Source organism: Pterocles gutturalis, unplaced genomic scaffold, assembly GCF_000699245.1.
Source record: "Pterocles gutturalis isolate BGI_N339 unplaced genomic scaffold, ASM69924v1 scaffold4105, whole genome shotgun sequence".
Taxonomy (NCBI): Eukaryota; Metazoa; Chordata; class Aves; order Pterocliformes; family Pteroclidae; genus Pterocles; species Pterocles gutturalis.
In genome coordinates, this window is record NW_010143150.1 from 10643 (window position 1) to 25395 (window position 14753).

At 43.4% G+C, this 14753-nt stretch overlaps 1 protein-coding gene across 1 annotated transcript in view; it reads left to right on the top strand.

Moving 5' to 3' along the window:
- The first annotated feature begins 360 nt into the window (after window positions 1-360).
- The window catches only part of LOC104469875 (neural-cadherin-like), a 38271-nt gene continuing 23878 nt past the window's right edge, over window positions 361-14753 (top strand). The window contains exons 1-12 of the mRNA XM_010084597.1: window positions 361-550; window positions 1009-1234; window positions 2554-2758; window positions 3037-3148; window positions 6319-6568; window positions 7499-7641; window positions 7992-8164; window positions 8501-8669; window positions 9789-9959; window positions 12222-12394; window positions 12521-12688; window positions 13586-13835. Coding sequence (XP_010082899.1) covers window positions 421-550; window positions 1009-1234; window positions 2554-2758; window positions 3037-3148; window positions 6319-6568; window positions 7499-7641; window positions 7992-8164; window positions 8501-8669; window positions 9789-9959; window positions 12222-12394; window positions 12521-12688; window positions 13586-13835 — 2170 coding nt within the window. The 5' untranslated portion in view covers window positions 361-420. The remainder of the gene's footprint in view (window positions 551-1008; window positions 1235-2553; window positions 2759-3036; window positions 3149-6318; window positions 6569-7498; window positions 7642-7991; window positions 8165-8500; window positions 8670-9788; window positions 9960-12221; window positions 12395-12520; window positions 12689-13585; window positions 13836-14753) is intronic.

Genomic DNA, 14753 nt, shown 5'->3' on the forward strand with positions numbered 1-14753 from the left:
GATTTTGTAAAACTGGCAACATTTGTGTTGAATTTGTTGAAAATAAAAAGGTCAGATTTCACCAGTGCGGATAACTATGCCCTTGAAACTGTGTCATGGCAAGTGGTGCAACTAACATAGTATTTAATATGCATCTCTAACTAATTAAAAGCTATTATTGAAAGTATTTTTCATTAGTTGTTAGCTGCACTTAACACACATTGAGCTGCTTCATCTGCACTGTTTTTTTTGTGCATGCGATAGGATGAATGTGATGGGCATTCAGTTTGTTTACAGATACTAATGGATAAGATCTTAAACATTCCTGACTCGAGTTTGTGAACAAGCTGTCTAGAAATCCGTTTGTCTTTTTCAGATAATGACTGGTACCTCTGCCACGTGACACTCCTTGCCCCAGAAGAGGAACTTCTGTCCTGGGGCATGTACCCATACCCCTACCTGGCACGTGTGGACCCAGACGCCCGAAAAGGCACTCTTGTCTACCAGCTAGTTGCATATTACAGCAACAGTGAAAACACCAGTGCTGAGATAACTTACACACTCATTGCAGGTAGGTCTATTCTGAAAAAAATGGTAAAATTCTGTTAAGTTGCACTTTTTTTTGTAACAATTGCCCATTTTATCATTTTGTTGATAGATTTTTCCCTTGGGGAATCCTTAGAGATACAGCAGGTACAGCCAGTAGAAGCTGGAGGTGCTCTAAGTAAAATTAGTTATATGGGTAGGAAACTTTCTTGCTGCCACTATCTTTGCTTTACTTCTATTTTGAAATCAGTTGCAGCGTTACTGTTAGCTTAAGGCTCCATTTCTCACCCCTTCTCGTCTCTTTTACACGGCACCAGTCAGCAGAGCATGGTGTGAGTGAAAGATTAGGTGCACAGCTGTAGAGGAAAAAAGCAGTGCATGCCTAGGGAGATGATTTGAGGATAGCTCACCTTAAAATAGTGAAGATGCAAACATTCTTTCTGTGGGGCATTTTTCACACCAGCTTTGTGCACATATTGATAGGTGGTGAAGAGCGATTCCAAGTTGATAAGGATACTGGCATTATCATGACGACTGGCTTGCCTTTGCCGTGGAACAAGGAGTACGTGGTTACTGTGGAGGCCATCGATAACCATGGCAACAAAAGCCCCTATGCCTCCATTTCCATCCTGGTGGGCTCCCGACCTCCGCAGTTCACTAACATGTCCTACAGCGTGTTTGTTCCTGAAAATACTCCAGCAGGAGAAAAGTAAGTTGTACTTTGTTAGGTGAGCTCCTTCCCTGTGGTCTGAGAGGAGCTTCACAGAGCATAATAAACTGAAATCTGTGTGTTGTTGCTTCTCAGTGCTATTTAAAGTGTTTGCCTATTACGCTTTAAAAGTAGCATTGTGTTTTCTAGAAAAAATTATGCCTTTTCTGTTGTTTGAGAGTCTCCAGTGTGGTACATGGTGTAGTCTGGTGTGCTGGAATTCTGCTGAAATACATGGTGTAGTCTGGTATGCTGGAATTCTGCTGAAATTATCATTTTAATGCTTTTGGGGTCTTGCATTACGTCATGAATTAAAACAACCAAAGTCCTGGGTTTGCATCTCCTGGAGCACTTCAGATACAAATGAGTGCTTGAAAAACACTGTCTTTTCATTAACCAGCTTTGGAGTTGTTTCTATCGCATTTGACTTGTATTTAAATTTTTAGAAAGCCAAGTCATTGCCAGACTCTTGAGATAACTCATGTGAAGTGCAAAAAGATACAGCTCAGTCTCCAAGGGCCGTGAAGAGTGGCCAAGCCAAGCCGCAGTGGGGAGACGCTGCTGAGCTCTGGTTTTATTGTTGCTGTTCAGCTGCTTGAGCAGCCTGGGCTTTTAAGGCACCGAGTAGCAGGTGGAGCAACGCCATAGGGCTTTTAAGGAGTAGGAAGCCTCAAAATAAGCTGATGAAGTAAGAAAAAATGCTGGAGGTGTGCCACTTACTCCTTAAAAGAGACTGAATGAGGAGGAGGTGGGAAATTTGTCTCCTTCTCTGGAGCTTTCACTGAGATGGGCTTAAAGTGTATTGTCACGCTGGCCAGAGACTGTCCTGAGAGATGGAACTTCAAAGCATAAGGCACAGCAGGGAGGCAAACATTAATTTCCTGTCCTGACAAGGGGGATGGCTGGGTCTGGAAAGGCCCTGTGCTTCGTAGGTTTCCCATCCATCTCTAAACCCGTTCCTTTTCTGAATATACAGCTTCAGAGAAAGTCAAAAGTAGTTCAGTTATCTCTGTAACTGAAGCTAAACCAGTAACTGCTCTCAAGTATTTGGAAGGGTACGAAAGGGAAGAAAAAGATGTTTCATGTTAGCAGGGGTTGAAATGTCCTAGCCCTGCTATGTCAGGGGATCAGTTTGGTGAGAGAAGGGAGGGTGGGCTCCCTGAAGCGTGGGAATTTCCAGTCCGAACAGAAAGCTGATCCAGCATCGACAGAGTCAGCAATCCACCTTTTGTCATCCTCATCTTCCCCTTCTGGTGCTCAGGAGACAGCTTCTGTTGTTGTTGTTCTGAAGCAAAGGGTTTTTCTCTCATTCTTTACAGAGTAGCGGTTGTTGAGGCTGTTTCTTTCCAGAGCCAGCCTCTTTCATACACTCTGCTGACGAACCCCAGCGGGCTCTTCAGGGTGAGGCAGGAGAGCGGAGAGCTCAGCCTGACCCACCCCGTGGACTACGAGAGCGAGCACCACCTCTACCACCTCTTACTGAAAGCCGTGGAAGTTGAGAGCACTCTGAGCAGCGTGACTGAGGTGGGTGGATCCCCCCGCTTCCTACCCACTGTCTGTGCAACCTTCGTTACCTCCTTACGGGACCACTCACACGCAGGGACAGCCTAGGAAACTAGTGACCATGCTTGGGAGGGAGGAGGCTTTATGGTGCAGGCAGGAGGCACGAGAGTTTAGCATGAGAGGTGTAAGGACAGGACAGCAGCAGAAGCAATGACTGCCCAGGCAGTGTCCAGAACGAGGTGCCCGTCTTCCTAAGTGTTGGAACTAAGATCTCCTCTCAGCACATCTTTTTGTCTCAGGTCATGGTCCATATCACCGATGAAAATGACTGTTCTCCTGAATTCCAGCACTCCATTTACAGCAGAGACAACATTCCTGAAACCATTCCTGTCGGCACGTCTCTACTGCAAGGTGAGGACCAGCCCGGTACCTTTTGTTCCAGTCTTGCCACGGACCTGCCAGCTTGCGTTCTGTGTTCATGTGCTTACTGTGTCTCTTCCTCAGGGAGCGCTGCCTTTGTACAACATGGCTGGTAGCCTTCCTGGCGAGCTATAGATGGCTTTTTGGTATCCTGGAAGCAGATCTGTGATTGTCTTTGGGTGAGGACCACTGTGCTGTGTCACACAGATGTGCCCAAGGAGGGATTCTGTGCTATCACAAGAGCAGTGAAGGCAGCTGACAGGCAGTGACTTAGTGGATTGCCATAGATTGTTTCCTTTAAATCTTGTGGCTAGCTTTTAACTCAGCTTGAACAGCTTTTTGTGTCCTGGAAGCAGCTGCAACTAGTTTTTCTTTTTTTAATGTGTCAATTGAAAAAAAAAAAAAAGAAAAAAAAAAAAGAAAGAGTTTTTTAAATGGGCAGCTAAATTTATCAAATAGATACTAATGCTGGATAATTGACTTACAGTGTTAAAGGAGAAACCTTTGGAAAGCCTGTGAACTTTTGTATTTATGGTTGTGGCTTTCCAGTCATCATTCCAAGTTTGTTGTGTTTAATATGGACACTTATCGCTTGCACCTAAACCCTGAGTACACAAACGACATTTTTAGAGGCTGTTGAAAGATTAGAAGTGTTGGAATTAATTTTAAGCCACAAGTTCCAAACAAAATTTCAAGGTCACTCTTGAAATAAGTTGGTTGGAATAATCAACTCCTAAAATTCTTAAGCAGATGATTTTCCCGAAAGAGATGAATGCTTTTCTCTCCAGGAGACCTTCAAAGCAGATCAAAAGTCACCCAGCTGTGGGGAAACACTGTATGCCCCGTGTCCAAAGCAAGCAGAAAGGCAGCACAGCTGTGCAAATGCATCCCGTTTGGTTGTCTTGCCATGCAGGGTATGTGTGAAGAGAAAGAGCCTTCTTAGAAAAGAAAATGCAGGGTGGAGGTGTAGTGACAGTCAGTGAAAATGGGTGGGTGAACACTCACGTGGTGTGGAAGGGCTGAGCAGTGTTGGTAGTGGCTGCAAGGAAGCGAGGTGTGCAGTCACCTGGACCCTGTGCTGGGTGAGTGCTGTGCCACTAACTCTGACTGTCAAAGCAAATGTCATCTCAGGGAAAAGAAAAAAAAAAAAAAAAAAGAAAGCGGCTCTTATCCTACCCATAGTTCCTTGAGGGGTGGGATGCTGTAACCTCAAAATGTTCCACAAACAAAACAAAAAAAAAAAAAAAGCAAGCAAATTTGAGACAGCCTTTCCCATTCTGTGTCTGACTGGGTTGCTATCAATGGCAGTGAAAAAGATAGTGTGATATATGGCATTTGTTAAAACTGTGGATGATGTAAGTGTAGGTTTTCAAGGTCAACCATTTTTATTTTAACACTTTCGCAGTCTGGCTGGTATCATGTTTGTAGCACTGGTGCTATGCTAGCTGAGTCGGTCTGTCTAGTCCTTATGGGCAGATTTATGCTCACTGCATGTGCTTTAAGGTGTCTAGATGCAAACAAGCTATGATTTGAAGAGCATGGAGGGGGGCTCTCAGCAGGGGTTAGCGAACTCCTTCAGCTGCACCGCTGTGCCAGCAGAGCAGGGCTCAGAGCTGTAGCTGGCAACTTTGTGCTGACATACCAGGCTTTGAGCTGGAGTCAGCTTGCACTAAGCTGGCTTAGAGCAGGGGTAGAGCTACCACAGACCTGTTTGTGGTTGCTATATGATCCTCAAAATACCTTTGCAACGCAAATCAGTTTGCAGGATGGAATGAAATGGAAGGAGAATGGACTTCCCAGTTGCTATTGTGAAGTAAGGCACATCTTTGTCACGTACAGGTAGGCATCACGTTCCCTATTTGCCAGAAAACATCTCTGGGAAGAAAAGTATAATAGTTGAGCACATAAAATGTACTTTTGTGAATGGTTACAATATCTTGGTACTGACTCTGTAGATTAAATCAGAACTTTTCAAATCAAATGTGTTTTCGCTCTCTGCATATCTTTCTAAAAAACAATACTTGACCACTGAAGGTAGCAGTTTTAAGTCACTTTCATTTCAGTCTTTCTTGAGTTTTTAATACATGTAGGTTTTCAGTACAGCAAAAGAGTGATTAAAGCCCTTGCTTTTGTAGTGTGTAACACACCCAAACATTTATTCACAGTAGGATTTTGAGAGATGTTAAACAAAATGTTACAGCCACCCTAAATGTCCTTTTAAGCCAAGATGAGTAACTTTGGACAGGCAGAGGTAGTTGAGTTTTTTGCAACTAAGTAGCACAGCATTTCAGTGTGCTTTTGGAAAACTTTCTCTTCTACTTTGAGGGAATTAACCCCTTTGAGTTAATACTATGATAGTGATGTGTCCTTGTTTCTTCATCTCATTTTTGGGTGACGCTGTAGCTGTCTGCCAGGGTGTCCATGCACTGCAGCCACTGTTCTGCTTCTGAAGGGCTGTGTGCTACCGCGATGCCTGTACCCGCATCCTCCTGGTGGAATAGGGAATTTGTTTAGTGCCAGTGTGGGTATGAGTGCAAGCCTCCTTGTTTGGCTAGAAAAAAGGCAGGGTAATTAAGGAGGTGAGCTCCTGCTTTTAAATATCACTTTTGACACTACGTTGTGAGCTCTAGCTCTTTGTTCTGCTGATTTGCTGCTTCTGAGCAGATGGGACACCCAGCCTACTGAATAATCACTTGCTGGGGAGGGATGTTTAATCACTCTTTGTACCTTGAAGTGCCAGGTAATTAAAAAGTACTTTAGCTATAACATAGCTGGGAGCTAATTAAATTTGAACAGCATCCCTGGAGAGAGTGAGGACACAGTTTATGACTGATAATGTTCTACCAATGTGCATATTGATTGTGCAGTAATTACCAGTGTTGCCTGCTATTTGTACAAAGCATGTTGGAGACCACTGGGATCATGGCTCCCTTGCAAAGCTGCCTTGTTGTGATCACTCAGGCTGGGCTGGAGGAGGGGAAGAGATGTTTTGCTTTTTTACTCCCAGCCTCCTGCTGAGTTCTCAGACTCTTACCACAAAAATAAGGCTTTTATGGATAAAAGAGGTTTCGGTGATGTCTGTTCCCCCCCCCCAAAAAAAAAGTATCTGAAGTTGACCTCCTCTGCAGCATGACCATTCTGTTAAATGTGTTCTCTGACAGTGCTTGCAACAGACTGCGACTCTGGCTCCAACTCTGAGATCACTTATTTCATCCAGAGCACTGATTTTTCCATCACACATCACGGGGTCATCAATTCTAACCAGAGGCTGAACTTTGAGCGAGCAAACCATATGTATGAGTTTGTGGTGATAGCTGTCGATAAAGGACATCCCCCTCGGACAGGGACGGCGTCTGTGCGGATTCGAGTGGCCAACGTGAATGACGAGGCTCCTGTCTTCTCCCAGCCCATGTAAGCCAGCTTGAACGCCTGCTTCGGTTTTCACAGATGCTGTTCATATGTGTAACCTTAATAATGTTTGGTCACTTGTCTTTTTGTGCAACTGTAAGTACCAGTGAAACAGAGGGGTAATCTGTATGAATTCTGTAGAAGTCAGACCTTCATTTCTAGATTGTATCAAAAAAATACACCAGTTGTGATACCAGCATATTGACTTCATAGAGCAGCTGTTTGATATGGAGAGAGCAGAATGAGTAAAACACCTGACTCTACAGGGACAGATTTTTGACTGTATTTATTTCTAGGTGTCAAAATTATTATCAATCTATAAATATATGACAGATGGAGATGGTAGTTAGCAAACACTAAAACTTAGGTTTACCATCAGCAGATTGTATTATAAACTAAATTCCTGAGGCCCTGCTGGTTTAAAATGCCTTCTTTCCTCTCCTGAATGAATACAATTTCTGTTTTTTTCACAAGTTTAAAGTATGGATATGTTTTAAATACAAAATGTACATACATTTATTTACAAAATGAAATAAGGTTTTATATTCATCTCTGTAGTATCTGATGCTTTCCATTAGCATATAGGGACATAAGAAACACTCCATGACAGATACTAGTCCTTTTTCTCATCTGTATAAGATAATTGTTCCTGGTTTGCAGTGCAATGTGTTATGGTGTATATTGATATCTTCCAAAAGATCATTGGAAATTCTGTATACCAAAAACGCAGGATTGCAATTCTAAAATACATACCCTACACCGAACAAAGATGATCAAATTCTTGTCTTAAACAGATTATAGATTCCATGATTGCATGCCTAAAGCTTAAAAAAAAATACATTCATAATGAGTTTATAATCTTGCTTGACGGTTGACACAGTAATGGTTATTCTGATACTGAATGTGCAGCCATTGCTCCCTTATGTGCATCAGTTACAGAACTTTCCTTTCGGAAGATGCCGGTCCCAGCACCTTGGTGGCTACTGTTCGGGCAAAGGACCCTGATGGAGACGGGCTGCTATATCTAATCACAGGAGGCAATGAGGAAGGCAACTTTGAACTGGATAGTCACAAAGGTAAGGAAAGAGGTTATAGAACACAGTTATTTACTGTATAATCTGCATTGACTCTTCTTCACCTGTGTGTAAAAAATCATAAGAAAGCACCATATTTATATAATCTACAAATGGGGATGCTTTGTATCAAGGAGAATTAGCTCTGTGATACAACGGCCTTTCTCCAAATATCAACCAAACCTTGGGATCCTGGTCCAAGGACTGTGCAGTCTAAGGTGACTGATTCCTTTGCTTTACAACCAAAATACAGAGAACCAACAATGCAGTCACAGAGAAATGTGATGCGTACTTGATTTTGTTTGTTTGTTTACACGATAAAATAACATTACACTTTATGCTTCCAAATGTAGGTATCATTAAACTCCGCAGAAACCCGCCGCCCAACCTGAAGGGGCCACAGTACACACTGAACATCACTGCGATAGATGACAATGCCTCAGGCGGACCCACCCCTCTCAGCAGTTTTGCTGAGGTTATTGTAGGAGTTAACGACGTTAATAACAACAAGCCTGTCTTCAGAGAGGTAAGATGTCTTTCTGCAGATATTCTTTTCCTACCCATCATTGGGGTAGGTAGCCTCTTGGCTACTGGTGATTGCTGGTGGGCCGAGGGGACTGCGTGCGCAGAGCAGAATGAATCTATAAGTGAACACGCAGCCAGCTTTCTTCATACTTGAAGTGCAAAGCCTTCATTCTCTTTTTTTCCTTCCTCTCCCTTAGAGCTTGATTGCTTTGTGAGTATAAGTAATTGAAGTTATTTTCTTCCAAGTTCTTCTCAGACTGGAAAAAATATTGACACTGCAGCAAATTTGTGTGGCTCTGTGTAATATATAAGATTGAATGTTTGGGTGTATTTTTAGTGCACTTACTACAGCGACAGCACCTGGGTTCTGGAGAATCAGCCTCCAGGCACGTATGTGCTACAGGTAGAAGCCTACGATGCAGACCTCGGCGTTAATGGAGAGGTGAAGTATGGGCTCATGCACAGAGACGGAGCTTCCCTAGGCTTCAGCATTGACCCAGACACAGGTCAGTAGCTTTCAGGTTACTGAGATAAAATGAAAATGCTGTTGTATTGTAGTGAGAATGCCACTGTGTCCATGTGGGCTCATGCTTTAACAGTGTAACGGCAGGGTTAGCTGTAACAGCTTATAAAATAAACACTGGGAAAAATTCAGAGTATATGGATAACTGTGCACGTAGATTAAATTAAGATTATAGTGATTTAAATGACAAATGAAGTACAGAAACAAACCCCAGATCAATAAGAAAATAAAAAGCTATTCTGTATCAGTTGCCTTCCTATTGGATCAAGTGTAGCTATAAAAATGCAGAGCAGAAAGCGTGACCCTAACAGCTTGAGTTGGTTCTTCCCTTCAAGTGTGGCCAGAGTTTATTTCTCATCTCATGCACAAACAGGAGGTCCAGTGCAGCGCGTATACAGGCAAAACCCTTGTACCAGAACAGGGCAGTAGCAGACAGTCTTGACGCACTTCTGGTGAAGACGTTATAAAAGTTGTTGATGTTTCTGTAGTCAAAACAGTAAAATGGGTTATTTGGATGCCCAAGACTGTGCAGGAGGCTGGAAGGGCCAACAACAGAGCATCAGTCCTGGTTCCTGGCATAGTGGAGACACAGGTCAGGAAATGGCCTCAAGAACGCCAGTTTGAAGTCTCCCAATCAGAAGAAAAGAGATGAGACAGGGAGAGACTTGGTTAGTGGAGAGGACCTGTACCTTCTGCAATGTGAATCTTTTCCAAGGTAGTAATGAGCTGTCTTTGAAATATTCAGTTACTTGGACTATCACTGGAGTAAACCTAAGAGAGGCCTCTCAGTGAGGAGGAGAAAGTCCTTCTGTGCTGCCTGAGGAGTGAGATCACAAGGTACTCGGACTGAAGCTCCTTATCAGGGCAGCAGGAGAGGAAGCTGTTGACTGGTGGCAGCATGTGACATGTGAGGAGAGGACAGACAGGGAAATTGGAGTCGGTCTTGTCCAAGACACGTGTTGCGGGTTTGGTGAGGATTAATCTTGGCGGTTGTGCTGCGTGCGGTCAGAGCTTCCTCTTGTGCAGGAGATGTGCAGGTCACTTTCTGCAAATTCAGTCCTGAGGGTGTGACACACAGAACAGGAGGGGTCTGTGTTCCCAGGAGTCATCACAACCACGCAGAGTTTTGACCGGGAGAAGCAGAGGGAGTATACGCTGTCTGTCACTGCTACCGACCAGGCACAGGAACCGCTCATCGGCGTGTGTCAGGTCACCGTCCTTATCGCTGACGTCAATGACAACGACCCCAAGTTTGAGAACAGCCGCTATCAGTGTGAGTGTGTCTTAAAAACCTGTCCCAGTGCCACAACATGAACCTGGTTAGCAGTTCCTTGTAACGGTGGTCAGTTTTTCAGGTGACCAGTCTTCCCTTGCTGCCAGCTAAGCCAGTTACCGCTTAATGCAGCATCAGTGGAAATATGCAGAACTGATCGCTGCCCTCTTTGTTCATTGCAATACTCTTAAAAACACTGACAGTCTTCACTCTACAGATCAGGCAGATCTGATCCCTTTCCTTTGCAGCTCTTCCCTTCCTAGTTTTTCTGCACACTGAATTTTTATTAAACGTCCCAAAACACAACATGACATCCTAGCTGAGAAGTCATCATCCCCAACTAGAAAAACGATTGTCTGTGTGTCTTTGACACAGCACCTCTGTTCAAATAGGCTGGAGTGGTATTTCTTTCTTGTCAATCAGCTTGAAATCCATGGCTTCTAGCCTGAGATTGGCTGTGAGCCCTGACTCTTGCTGTAACTGTGCTGCTGAGCTAGCTTTTCCCATTTGCCCTGATGCCATTCCCTTTTTCATCCCCACACAACATGCTTTTCATTAGTCTTCCACTTAATTTTGGTTGATGCTTCTCTAGTAAAATTCTGCACATTTGGACCCTCTACACTTGATGTCACCCACAAGTGACAAGCGTACACCCTAGTTGCTGGATTGGGACAGGCCCTTCCTTGTGTAATTGCCTCACCAAGAATGGCAAAAAACGTGACAACAACTCCATTTTGGAGATGTTTTGCCAGTTCTATGGAAATGTCATGTAGGGCAAAGCAGTGATCAATGCCTTACTAAAATGAAGATGGCTTGTGAATAAGTCATCTTTAGCATCACAGAGGGCCAGCATTTCAGCATGATTTAGAAAGAGGTTGGATGCTTGCACAGCAGGATTCTAACAAGGAGGAGAAGTGACCTGCTAGAAAATAGTCGAAATATATGTCGACACTTCAGAGGTATGCACAAGGACAGAAAGAAGATTGTGTTGTACCTTTTGGAGTATCTTATAGTCACTGTCTCCAAGTGCCAAATGGGTTAAAATGTGCAGATTGGGAATAGCCATTTCTGCATTCCTACCAGTAGCTTCTGCAAACCTGGCCGAAGCAGTGCTGAGAAGCCAGGTAGTAGTGATCTCACTGGAGAGAAATATTTTGAGACAGAACAGAGAAGTCCTTGAGGTAAAGGTAATTTTTTTGCAAAGGTGAACCTTTCTTTTCTACCCTCAAACGTGTCCTCCAGGTGAAACTGTCCAGGATTTTTTTTTTTTCAAAAATAATGAAGCTGAGAGGTCACATTTGGTAATTACGGTGACTTCAGCACTTCCAAGGAATGGGGAGATTTTCTTCTTTTTTCATGAACACAGGGAACCAGCAAAGGTCCTGAAGTAAAAGCAGCCCTTGGGGCTGGGGAAACAGCAGATAATGAGGTCACTTTATGCATAGCACTTTTCCAGCATCTGTACAGAACTAATCAATGTTTGTACGTCACAGAATTAAAAATAGCTTATTCTCTAACAAGATCAAATGCCATTAGTCATAGGTTTCTGTTCTCCCTGGAAACTGCTGATTCTTTATTCCTCTGCACTTGTATGTTGGTCAAATCCCTGATTTAACTCGTGCATCTTATCAAGTGCACGCAGAACGGACATTAAGGAAATGGTATAGCAAGTGCTGGAGTTATGCCAGCAGCCAGCAGAAGTACATGAAATGAGAGAGTACAGCCCTTCCAAGTAATTTTGTATTTTTTCTTACAATGTGATTTAACAGGATTTGACTACAAAAGCATAAATTCAAACACAAAAAAGGATATTTTACAGTGTTTCTTAGCAATAAATTTCATTTTCATTAATCTATTTCAGTGCCAGTAAATCTCTTCTGAGAGTAGCTTTGGCTGTTACTGACGTACCAGGGACATGAATCCTAGGCCAATTGAATGTCCTGGGGGATGAGGAAAGCTAATTAAAGCTCAAATTTGTGTTCATGGAGAAAGCAGTTGTGGGGATTTAAAGTTTCACTGCCCCGCTGCCGCAGACTGTAGATATTAAGGGAGAAAAACAAAACAGAAAACATGACCACTCTGCGTCATAAATAGTGTGCAAATATGATTGTCCCACCTCAAAAATGCTAAAGGAGACACATACAAGGGAGATCAAAGATATGAAATGGTTTTTGAACTAGAAGTGATTAAATAGGATGACTGGGTTGATCAGCCTGGTAAATCAGAGCAAGACCTGCTGACGATACCTTTGTTTTTTCAAAGACTTCCTCAGCGAAAACACTCCAGTGGGGACGAGTTTCCTCCGTGTTGTGGCTCATGACAATGACCAAGGTGTGAATGCTGCTGTCACATACTCAATGTTAGAGCACCAACTGGACTACTTCCAGATCAACCCCAGCACGGGCTGGGTATACGTGAACCGCCTGCTGTCCCAGGTAACGTGACTCTGCTTCGATCAGAGCACCCTCTGACCCCCCCAAACCCATTGCAGGGGGTTAGTTGCAATCTCTTGGTTTGTACAGAATAGTTTGCAAATATCCTTCATCTTCTTCATTTCCTAGACAACGCGCATTAGTCGCTATATTGTAGCGACAGATGGAGGGAACAGAAGCTGCACAGTGGAGCTGACGGTGACTGTCACTAATGCACTCAGCCAGCCGCCCCAGTGGGAGCAGAGCAGATACTGGGTAACCATCCCCGAAAACACCATTCGTGACACCAAGATAGTGGTATGTTAGAAGTGCAATTACTTCCCTCCCTCTTCATTTCAGCTTCTTTCTCTGTCGTGCTGTGTCTCCATGTCAAGGGTTCGTGAATGCCCACTCTGCAACCTTATTGTGTTGCGCTGTTTCCTTATCAGCCTTCACACCTGTGTACCCCATTAGTGTTTGTCAGCAGTACCTATTGCAGAACAGGCCAGCATTTCAGCTGGCAGCAGTTCTCCAGTGACTTCTTACACCAACGGCTGTGAGGGTGTGCTCCCACAGAAGCAAGACCCATTCCCTTGCCTGGGTGGGAAATCCTTGAGAATCCCCACCAAGGGACAGCTCCTCACTCCTCCATCCTCAGTGGACTGTGCTGCCTGCCTGCACCTTTCCTACAGCTTTTCTCAGTTTAGCACTACAGCATGTAACAGCTGTAATTTGCTTTGGGCTCTTCTAACCCAAACCAATTCCTTTTTAGCTTGTACAGACTTATTCTTTAAGGATAGTCTCTTCCGTAAATTCCCAGATAATCCCTGCCTTTGTCCTCCTGCAAGTTTGCTTTTTGTCTGTATCTTGCCTGGTAAAATGTATGACTCAGTGGAGAAACAGTCGCCTTTTGAATTGCTTTTGTTTTGGGAGGAGGAGAGAGAAGGGGTTTCCTCTAGCCAGTGGTGTGGTTCTTGTTTGGCACATCTACAGGCAGGTGAACTACTGGTGACTGAAAACCTGCAGCAAACCTAAATGTTATAAAACAAAACTCAGCTCTGCAAACTGTTTCTCTTCTGTCTGTTATCCAAGTCATGCATGCATATGTGTTCTTAGAGAACACGCACGCGTGTATGTTCTTGCCATCAAACTGAACATTTAACACTTGCAAGCCCGTGCTTCATGAACATATGTGGTGGCTCTTCTCTTCTTCAGACCATCAAAGCCACATCCCTTCTTGGTGATCCCAGGGTTACGTATAATCTGGAGGAGGGTCAAGTTCCAGAGACTAACATGCCAGTTCGTTTCTATCTGAAGCCAAACAGAGCTGACGGATCTGCTTCTCTTCTGGTCGCTGAACCACTTGACTTTGAGACAACGAAGTTTTTCACCCTGACAGTCCGGGCACAAAACGTTGCCATGACTCCTTTAGCTTCCTTTACCACTGTCTGTGTGAACATAACAGGTAAGCTTTGCTGCTGTTAGAACAGCTCAATATTCTTGTTATTTTCAGTATAACACCACAAACTAAGGTAACATCCATGAAATACCAAGCCACCTAAGAATGCTTTGTATGTTTCTATACTGTAAAAGGAAGTTGTGCAGTTATTAAAAAGGTCTATTTGAGACAATTTCTAAGTACAGCTATCAAATGTGGAAATGCAACAATGCAAAAATGGGCTGTGTGACTGTTTACGCAACACTGATGCCTGCTTTTTTAAATGACATTGCAAAGATTTTATTTTCATAGGAAGAGAAATCTAGTAAATGTCCTCAAACTATTGAAAGGACACGTGTATCACTGGAAAGATTCTGCACTGTAGAAAGAGAAACAGCCCAGATAGGTGTCGTGTCTCACTGGAAAGATTCTGCGCTGTAGAAAGAGAAACAGCCCAGATAGGTGGGGTTTGTGTTTGATATGTGTTTAGGCATTTTCATTATATTCAGAATTTCCTATTGAACACTGAGGCTAAAACTCTAGAAATGAAAATGCAAGGGTCCTTACAGTAGCTACAATTTTCCAAGATTTGATCCAACCCTCCATATAGTGGGATCTTTTTGTAAAGCTCTACTGTAGATCCACATAAAACTATTAATCTGACTTTAATCCGGGCTTTTTGAAGCATTAGTGGAGTTACTTTTGATATGTAGACACTTAGATGAAAATATGAATAAGTGAAGTCTCCAGCAAAAACATTTGTCTCGCTCACCACCGTGGAAATGAGAGACTCAAGTGGTAATCTGAGTGTGAATCCAACTTCCCTGCTTCAGTTCATCACAGCATTGTCTGGTTTTCCACAGTCCACCAAGGCAAAAACCCTTCAGGTTTGTAGAGCAAGAGTGCTTCAAGTCAGGGCCTGAGTCTCATTGTTGATGATGGAAC